The sequence below is a fragment of the Trypanosoma cruzi genome, genomic scaffold (assembly GCF_000209065.1).
Source record: "Trypanosoma cruzi strain CL Brener 1047053517131 genomic scaffold, whole genome shotgun sequence".
NCBI lineage: Eukaryota > Euglenozoa > Kinetoplastea > Trypanosomatida > Trypanosomatidae > Trypanosoma > Trypanosoma cruzi.
In genome coordinates, this window is record NW_001849574.1 from 322573 (window position 1) to 331949 (window position 9377).

General features: G+C 51.6%; 4 protein-coding genes across 4 annotated transcripts, besides 13 other annotated features; all 4 read left to right on the plus strand.

Moving 5' to 3' along the window:
* Window positions 1-1574: a sequence feature (heterozygous, non-Esmeraldo-like haplotype).
* Window positions 148-168: a sequence feature (AT_rich).
* Window positions 681-3248, plus strand: Tc00.1047053511501.10 (hypothetical protein, conserved; the record flags this gene model as incomplete). The annotated part of the gene is made up of 1 exon (XM_800871.1): window positions 681-3248. One exon carries the CDS (start codon window positions 681-683, stop codon window positions 3246-3248), a length of 2568 nt encoding a protein of 855 aa, XP_805964.1.
* Window positions 1575-1678: a sequence feature (areas not merged during assembly with more than two copies in the genome that could not be assigned to a particular haplotype).
* Window positions 1679-1790: a sequence feature (haploid, non-Esmeraldo-like haplotype).
* Window positions 1791-3244: a sequence feature (areas merged during assembly that could not be assigned to a particular haplotype. This can correspond to areas where the two haplotypes were merged or to regions with more than two copies in the genome that were merged during assembly.).
* Window positions 3245-4756: a sequence feature (haploid, non-Esmeraldo-like haplotype).
* Window positions 3787-3828: a sequence feature (GA-rich).
* Window positions 3861-3884: a microsatellite.
* On the plus strand, window positions 4089-5597 carry Tc00.1047053511501.30 (ABC transporter, putative; the record flags this gene model as incomplete). The annotated part of the gene is made up of 1 exon (XM_800872.1): window positions 4089-5597. The coding sequence occupies one exon, from the start codon at window positions 4089-4091 to the stop codon at window positions 5595-5597; it is 1509 nt and encodes a 502-aa protein (XP_805965.1).
* Window positions 4757-9377: a sequence feature (heterozygous, non-Esmeraldo-like haplotype).
* On the plus strand, window positions 6322-7110 carry Tc00.1047053511501.40 (hypothetical protein, conserved; the record flags this gene model as incomplete). The annotated part of the gene is made up of 1 exon (XM_800873.1): window positions 6322-7110. The coding sequence occupies one exon, from the start codon at window positions 6322-6324 to the stop codon at window positions 7108-7110; it is 789 nt and encodes a 262-aa protein (XP_805966.1).
* Window positions 7347-7382: a sequence feature (AT_rich).
* Window positions 7463-8836, plus strand: Tc00.1047053511501.50 (GTPase activating protein, putative; the record flags this gene model as incomplete). The annotated part of the gene is made up of 1 exon (XM_800874.1): window positions 7463-8836. The coding sequence occupies one exon, from the start codon at window positions 7463-7465 to the stop codon at window positions 8834-8836; it is 1374 nt and encodes a 457-aa protein (XP_805967.1).
* Window positions 8934-8953: a microsatellite.
* Window positions 8955-9029: a sequence feature (A-rich).
* Window positions 9209-9231: a sequence feature (AT_rich).

The following is a 9377-nucleotide window of genomic DNA, read 5'->3' on the forward strand; positions in this document are numbered from 1 at the left end:
CCTGCCATGCCCCTTTTGACTAGGCGCCCGCATTGTTGTGAAGTAATTATAAAATAATTTACGAAAACGAAAACTTTACTTTGGTACTTTTTAAACAGCAAAAAACTAAGAATAAAAAACGGGTGTGGCGGTTTGGGGCTTTGGTTCAATTTTTTTTTAAATTATTATGGCCCATCGGCTGAGACGTCTTTCCTACTGCGTCAGTCGCTTGGTACTGAGTGCGGCAGACACGTTGGTGCGGAACTGAAAATAACGAGCACGGACACATTGCTCTTTTTTGGTGGTGCTCGGGCTGCCGTCGTACCTGGGGCCTTTCAACGGCGTAAATGTGGTTTTGTTTTTTAAATACTTTGGCTTCCTTCCTTGTGGTGATTTGCTGCCTTCAAAAGGCCATAAGGAGGATATGTGGCGTCTGTTGCGGGGGCCCGCCATCTGTTGTTGCGGCTGTCTGACTGCCCTGCCGGTAATGCCTATTTTTCCTTCTGTCTTTTTTTTTTTTTTGTGTGTGTGTGGTGCTTGCTTTCAAGGGCATAGGACACCAGTCAACAGTTGAGAAGCACTTTCTTTGCCCCTTTGCTGTGGACGGGGGAAAGCACATACATTGCCTTTGTTTTGCCTGCGCGAGGGAGTCGAGGGGCCGGTCGTTGCTGTGGTTCTGTGTGTATGTGTGTGTGCGACGCATGGGGCGGATAGAAACGGAGAGCAACAACAGTGGTGAGGTGCAGCAGGCGGCGTCAGAGGGCGCTTGTCTGTTGGAGAGCACGACACCCACACGGAGGCTGGAGCTCGGTGGTGAATCAGCCGATGTGGACACTAACGCTGTTGTCAGACGGGCGTGGGAAAAGGACATCACAGCGTTTCTTGCGTCTCAGTCACACAAATTGTTTGCACGTGACCCGCTTCTTGAACTGAAACTTGACGACAGTCCGGATGGAATAGCGAGGAGGGAGCAGGCTGGCGTCTCGTCAACAGCGTCGCCACTGAGTGCTGCGAGCCCCATGAGCGCATGGCGGCGAAGATCAGAGCTTCAAGACGATGTCAGGACGGGGGAGAGACGTCATCACACGGGGGACCCAGCTGAAAGCAGGCTGCTTCTGTACTCTCCTCTTAGGTGTGCGGCAGAGGAGGAGGAGGAACAAGTAATCATTGGCCGGGATGTGACTTACCCCGATAATGACGTGCTTGGTCTTCATAGCCTGGGGCAGGCCGTCACGGGGATGGAGCATTGCTTCTCAACCCCGCGCCTCATCCCCACCCCAGAAACTCACACAAGCAGGCGCCAAGCGGCGTCTCAGGTCACCACGGGTTGTGCAGTTGGTTTGGCCGCGCAAGCGCTTTCGCCGGTTCAACAGGCAAACAATGTCCCATTCCGCTCCTGGAAGTCTCGTGAGCAGCAGAAGGTGGGGGCAGTGGCTGTTTCCACGGGAGGTGCACTCCCGGAAGCCGTTGATGGTGGGTGTGCTGGGAGGGCTTCACTTTCTCAGGGAGCCGCCAAGGAGGCATTGGGTCCATTCCCAAAGGATGATGTGATGGGGCAGGGGGATTTGGGTGAGGGAGGGAAGGAGGATGCCTTTGCCTTGCCGTTACCCTTATCGACAAGGAAAAGTGGTGGCTGTGATGACGAAGATGCTCCTTTATTTTGCCGAGTCACACCTGTTGGGCGGCGATGTGCCGGAGGTTTCGTACCCGTAGCGGATTCGGCAGGACCTCGTTTCACTGCAGGCATGCGAGTGGAGGGACGGTGGGGGTGTCGATGGTTTGGTGCTGTGATTACCGAGGGTGAGCAGAATGGGTACGTGCAGCTCCGCTGGGATGAAGATGGCTCCTTGTTGCATGTGAAGGTTCGAGAAGTTCGACTACCGCAGAATAAATGGAGGATGAATGGTAGGAGGACAAGGAGTCTGCTGAACACCCCTTCTGTCATGACGGCAACACAGTTGGTGGAGCTTGTGGAGAATGAGACGCCACATCCGGAGTTGTCGGTGAAGGAAGAGTTGGGGCTGAAGCCCCTGGACGAGGATGTCGGAGTGAGCCCATCGTTCCTCACACTCTATTTTACATCGGCAGCGCTGTTACAATTGGCAGGGAAGCGATGCATTCTCACCCAGCTGATGGAACGGGGCGCCTTGATAGTGGAGCCTCCTTTAAATCTGGAGTCCCTTTCATCGAATTCCTCATTTGGTCAGCGGCGAACAGGAGAGAACCGTTTTTTTTTTGTCGTTGCAGAGGACGATTTGAAGAGGGACGATGGAATGATTATAGCGGTAGCACACGCCATGGGTCTTTCTGCCGTTTCCGTGGGGTGGCTGGAGGAACTCGAGGTGGACGTTGCGGGAGAGTTTCCACATGTGTGCATTCCGAAGCCGAAACACCTCATTGGGCAGGACAACGATACTTTTGTGCGATGGCGGCTGCTTTCTTCAAAGGAAGAACGATTCCTCAGCCAGAAGAGGATTTACGTTGCAGGGGAAGATGCCGAAATTGCGTTTCTTCTCCAAGTATGTGGGGGCACAATCACGCATCAACTACCACCGGATGGGGACTCCCCCCCGCATTATTTGTATGTAGCTCCCGGGAAGCGGGCGCAGATAACCACCAGTGTTACCTCTGTGGCACTGTTAGAGAAATCATGGTTGTTTCACCGCATCCACGAGTTTTTTCTTGCGCTTCCCCCACCGCGAAATGGACGGAGTGACGCTGGCGTTGTCATCAACTCGCTTGCTGCCAGCCCAGTCTCTGGTGTCAAGCGTCCCCGAGATAAGACGGAGGAGGAGACGAGCACAAGGGTGGCAGAGGCTGTGCCGTTATCGCCGGCAAATGCAGATCGAGGGTCGAGTCGTGTGACGTTTACTTCGGGTGGCGAGGTGCTTACGGTGCTGGAGGGTGAGGACTACTACTTTTGCATGCCGCGTGTGAGCGGCAGCAGGATGCATGGTAGGAACAAAAACGAGGCACCGGTGGTGGAGCTGGGGCGCGTGGTACGTCTTGGCGGGGATGATGTTGTGACATTGCTACTCTACGAAGTGAAGTACAGAGTTCTGCGCCAAAACCCTCACACAGGAAGCCTTGAAAACCAGACAACGGTGTATCTGGGTTCACGCACCGCAACAGTGCCGTTGGAAAATCTCATCTTCAACATCCCCGTTTATGTTGTTGATGCCTCTCAAATGCAGCACATGTATGTGCTTGAGTCGCCCCCTAGAGGTGTCGATGCAGCTGCTGTTGGTGGTGGTTGTGCCGGGAGTTAGGGAGTTCGTATGAATGAGGCAATAGACGAGGAACCTCCGTACAGGTGTCGTACAGACGAAAAGGCGTCTCCTGCTCTGTGTCCCACAGGACCTTCGTTTGTTTTGGCGTCAGGGGACGTGCACGCACGGTCTCCGAATCGTGAAGGCACTGTGCTAGAGGAAATTAATGTGAATGGGTGTAAAATACGCCCTGGTGTGGAAGTGTGCTTTCGTGACTATTGTTCCTTGGCGGGGATGGCAGCTTCTGCCTCTGAGGGACGAAGTACGGGCTATATTCAGGAGATTCAGTGCGTGGCGAATGGTGTGGTATTGGTAGTGCATAGGACAAATCTAATTGATGGCTCTGGAATGCCCAAAATGGTTTTGATAACACCAGACATGGTAACAGGAATGGCATAGATTTTTGTGTGTATTTTTTCTTGTGTGTGCGTGTGTGGCTGGGCCTGCCCTTGCCTCTGTTCTCCACCTCCTTGTAAAGGTGTAGAGGCGGCGTGTCAAGGCGAGGGGAATGGGTGACCGCGCGTGAGGTGCGTTTAGTGGAGAAAAAGGAGGAGGAGGAGAGGAATGAGGAGCGGGTGGAACAAAGGGTAAAGTAAAAAGCACAACACCCAAAATAATAATAATAATAATAATAATGAAAGAAAGGCGGAAATCAATGCGCTTGAACGGTATTTTTTACGCCACCGTCTGTTCTTTACGGCTATTTTGTTATGCCAATGAAGTTATTTATTTATTATTGCTTTTATCGTTGTTTGTCTGTTTGTAGTGTCGTGTGCGTTTTTTTTTTTTTTTGCTGCGGCGGCCCTCCTACTCGCCGTTGCGCTTTCCTGGGGAGTTGAGATGACCCACACATTCACGGACCCGCTGGTGGATCTCGCATTCGTCTCCTTTCAGTACCCCCATGGTGGCGGTGGTTCGGCGGGCGGGATACGCGATGTCAGTGTTCGCGTGAACGGCGGGGATCGAGTTCTCGTCGTGGGGCACAACGGTAGTGGAAAGTCAACGCTTTTGTCCGTCATTGCGGGGCGGCGAAAGGCGTCGAGTGGCCGCGCCACTGTGCTGGGTTCCGACGCCTTTGATGACACGCGTCTGCAGCAGCATGTGACGCTTATTGGTCGACCGTGGCCAACAGAGGCTTTCTTTGCCACCACTGTCGACCAGGTAACCTCTAAGGCGCCGCTGCCGGAAAGGAAGCGAAGCGTGGCGGATGCTCTTCATCTTGATTTAGGGCGTGCCGTTAGCAATATGAGTTCGGGGGAGAGACGGCGGGTGCAGATTCTTCACGGTTTGTTGCAGAAGTCGTTTGTTTATTTGCTGGACGAATGTAGCACGGACATCGACATTGCGGAGCGAATGACCGTGTTGGATCTTGTGCGGTCAGAGTGTGTTGTTGGTGACAGCTGTTGCTTGTATGCGACTCATATTTTTGATGGTGTGAGTGACTGGGCAACGCACCTCTTGCTGATGCAGGGAGGCATGGTCGTTGATTTCAAAAGGGTATCTGATCTCAATGCACCTTTGGAGGTGTTTGTGTGCCACTTCCTCACGAGGCGTCATCGAGACCTTTTTGATTACACTAGCAAGCGGATGCCCGTGAAAGAGGCATACAATGACGATTGGAAGGGAGGGGGCACAGTGACCGCCCTGCCTTCGGAAAAAGAGGCTGTTATTGTCTGTGACCGACTACAATACAGAAACATATTCCGTAATCTTTCCTTCACGGTTTACAGGGGGGATCGTGTGTTGCTCTGTGGTTGCAATGGGGCCGGGAAGTCAACTTTGCTGAAAATGATGGGCGGGAAGCAGTTCTTCAACAACAGCAATGGATCACTCCGTATTATTGGGAAATCCTGTTACGATGATATGACGCTAAACGGCCTTGTTGCGTTTGGTGGTGAATGGTGGGATACCGCACCGCCGGGTGAAATGCACGTGCACGAGATGCTGCAACTTCAAACACCACGGGCGGAGTGGTTGTGCAAAGTTCTTGGAGTGGACTTGTCGTGGGACGTCCGCCATATTTCTACGGGTGAGCAGAAACATGTGCAGCTTCTACTTCACTTACTCGAGGACAAGCCCGTTATTCTGCTGGATGAGGCCACATCTGATCTTGATCTCGACCAGCGACAGGAGTTGTTATCATTTCTGTACAATGAGAGTGCCAACCGAGGTGTGACTGTTGTGTACGCAACTCACATATTTGGCGGGCTGGAGAATTGGCCAACAGCTGTCATGATGCTTGACCGGACCACGCAAGGCCTCCATGCCATGTGGCGTGGAAGCGATGTGAAATGGGCAGAAATTACAAGGGAGCTTATCGCTTTAAAGGGAAGGGAAAATGTCAAATAGAGAGCCTGTTACACTGTGCGGGTCGTAAACCGGGGGCACCCAACATGCATTCACATCCGCGTCATTTATCCTGCATCTGTTTTCCTTTGCTGCGGGGCATACATGTGTAGATCTGTGTGTGTGTTTGTGTGTGCAATGAGGGGATGGATTTGCCATTGGTTTTTTGGTGCTGGATTCCGTGAGTGACAATGCGAAAAAAACAGGAAGAAGAGTCGCTTGATTTCTATTTTTATTTTTGATTTTGTCGATGAACGTCCTATTTAAATCTTCCACTGTCAATGCGGCGAATCCTATTTTATGGTTTCTATTTATGTTGTTGTTGTTGTTGTTTGGTTGTTGCACGTGCATGTGTACTTCCCTCTTTTTCCTTTTCTTCTTGTGTGTGGTTCTTTTTTCTCCTCTGCGAGCGGAAAATAAGCCGTAGCCCGCGTTTGTGCGAGCAATCGGTGGGAGGTGGAGAGGGGCATGCGCATGTGTAGCCTCACACTTCCTGAATTCCACGCAGAAATCCGTCGTTCCCACCTGCTGATGTCTTCTTCTTCGTCTGTGTTCCTCCTCTGCACGGCAGCGAGACAGGACCCGGGGGCCTCATGGCGCATTCCTAAAAAAAAAAAAAAATGCTTTGTCATCCTCTTTCCCTTTTTTTCTCTGTTTTTGTGTTTTTGCTCTCCTCTCGGTGTATCCGTGCTGCGGCCAGTGTACTTTGCTCGCTGTGGTGCTCGCTATGAAGCCTGGGGTGCGGGTGGAAAATAGGGAGACGATGGAGGCGCCGGCGCTTCAACAGCCCGTGAAGTCAGGCCGTGGGGGTTATTTGCGGTGCCCCTTTGACATTGACTCAGCTTTTGCCGCGGTGGCGGAGTTAAACGCGGCGGGAGGCACTTTAGGTCACAAGACTCACCGGCCGCACGCCGTACGTGGGAGCGGCGCTGGGAATGATGGCGACAACGATGAGGATGACGTTTGCCGTCCTTGGAATCGAGCAGGGGTTGGCGCAAAGGCCCTCAGCGCAAAGGAGAGAAGATTACAGCAGCAGGACGCAGAGCGTATCTACGGTTCCATGGCCGCTTGTAACGTCGATGAGAACACTGGGGATGCGTCTACAGTCCCGGATAAGGGTTTGGCGGTTGCGCTCTCCACATGGGAAAAGACGGCCCTGCAGCGTGTTTTGCCGCGGGGAGTATTCAAGAGGAAACGTCAGCGCAACAATGAAAATTGTGGAGAGGAAGCAGTGGATGGAGAAGGTTGCAACGAAGTGGGGAGGCAGCAACGACAAAATAATGTGTTAGGACGGAGGAGAGAGGGTGAAGAACTCTCTTTGTCTGCTGGAGTTGGGGACTCACACCGTAAGACGGGGGGTGACCAACATGAAAATGCTCATCCACGTGAATTTGGGGGTTCATATGCAACAAAAAAGACGGAAGAACAGTCGCGCACAGAGAAAAACAAGCCAATAAACAGACTCCAAAGACTGGATGCGATACGAAACGCTGCACTGTTTGGAAAGAAAAAATAGTCTTTGAATTGTTGAGGATTTTGCTTTTTTTTTTTTCTCTCTTTTCGAGTAAACCGCGTGTCTTTTTTGTTTTGTCCGCCCAGCCATTTAAATTGTTGGACGCGGGGAGGAGGGGAGGGGGACAGCGACGAGAATACACAGACGCAAAAGGGAAGAAAAAGAAAAACATGCATGAGTTGCAACTGTACTTTTGCTTCTCTTTGTGCGTGATTTGCCGTGATGAGGATGCATCCGCCTTTTTTTTATTTTTTATTTTTTATTATTTTTATTTTGCTCCTGGCGTTAGGGGGAGTAGTGGGGGGAGAAGGTCTGCTGCTGCTTTCGGTGAAGGAGTAGGTGGTGGAGAGGGCGCATGATGTTTTCGCGCGTGAAGGATGAGCTTATGCGGCGTTTTTCATTGGCGACTCCGGAGCGAAATGACGAGTCTTTCCATCGCAAAATGCCCATTGCTGGACTGCAGTCCCTTACTGCATTGCCAAATGGGCGTGAGAACACGGCCGATGCCGTGAGGAAGAAATCGAGGGCTTTGCCTGAGGAAGAATCGCTGTACGACGAGGCGGCCCTCCGCAAAGTGCTTGCGAAGGATACTGTGGAGCTCGATGAATTGTGCAGCACGTGCCGGAGCGGCTGTCCGGCCACCTTTCGTCGTGAAGTTTGGGGCTATTTAACCGGAAATTTGCAGCCGTTTCTCTCGAGTCGAGCCACGGTGCTTGCTCGCAAACGACAAGAGTACGTAGGATATGTTCAGTCAAGCTACAGTTCGATTGACTGGGATGCGGCGTTGAGGGCGGTGGAGACGGGAGGAACCGCGTGTGTCAATTTGGCTCCAGCAGAAATAAAAGACGGTGATGATGACACTTTTGTGGGTGCCTGTGCCACAAGTAGTGTTCGCCAGCGGCAGGTGGTGGGCGGGGCGCAGTATGGTATTGCCAGTGAGTCGGAGCTTCGTATGCTTAAACAAATCCGCAAGGATGTGCCTCGCATGTCTGCCGGTGTGGCGTATCTTCATCATAAAAGAGTCATGCTCTCTATTGAACGAATTTTGTACATTTGGGCGCTACGTCATCCGGCATGCGGCTACGTGCAGGGAATAAACGACCTTTTAATCCCCTTCATTAGTGTCGTCCTGTCAAGTCAGTTTTGTTCTTCCAAGACCGTGGCGGAGCTGCACTCGCTCACGGCGAGGGAATTGGACGAGTTGTTCTCCACCGACGCCGTCAGTGAGGAGGAATGGATGTGTACCATTGAGGCCGATACGTATTGGATGGCGTCCCACCTCTTGAGTGGTATGCAGGAGAACTACACATACAACCAGAGGGGTATTTACAGCATGGTGCGCCATTTGGAGGCGGTGACACGGGTAGTAAATGTGAAGCTTTACAAGCATCTAATTGAAGAATTGCAGATTGATTTCAATCAATTTGCGTTCCGTTGGATGAACTGCCTGCTCCTTCGAGAGCTCAACGCCACACAGTCACTGCGGCTGTGGGACACGTACCTCGCTGATGTAGAAAGGGACTGGTGTACCACTCATGTCTACGTCTGCGCTGCACTTCTGATTTGGTTTTCTCCCGTGCTGTGTAACGAGAGGGACTACGGCGTTGTGATGAAATTTTTGCAGAATTTACCGACAGAAGAACTCAGCGCGCAGGATTTTAACGCTCTCATATCACAAGGAGTCATGATGCAAAAGTTGTACAATAACGCACTGAGGCACCTTTTGTAGAGGGGGGTGGCTTCTTTTTTTTTTTTTTTTTTTCGTTTCTGTGGGCGGTGATGGACGAGAGCATTCCCGCCGCAGCTGGCAAGAAACACACAAACACACAACAACAACAACAACAACGAAAAGGACAAAAGAAAAGAAAAAAAAACACAAAAACACAAAACGAAGAAAAAACAAACAAACAATGAAGAGAAGATTCACGCTGAGGAGGGGGGGAATATGAGACAACGAGGTGGAATGAGGGAAGGTGTCAATTTATCGTTGCGGGGCGCCGTGTTTCCGTCTTTTTTTTTCTTTTTTTTTGCTGCTTGCCTTTCTCCTTCCCTTGTCTGTCCGTGCTTTTGTACATGCCTCTTCATCCCACCACTCCTGCTGTTTTTTTATTTTATTTTTATTTTCATTTCTTGCCTGCGGCTGCACGCGGGGGGAGCGTAAAAGGGGAGGGGAGGGTGTGGGTGTGGGGGAAGGAGACCAGAATGGTGAAGCTTGACGTGTCGCTGCTACGATTTCTGGAGGAGGAGGACTTCCGCGGTCTCACGGCTCT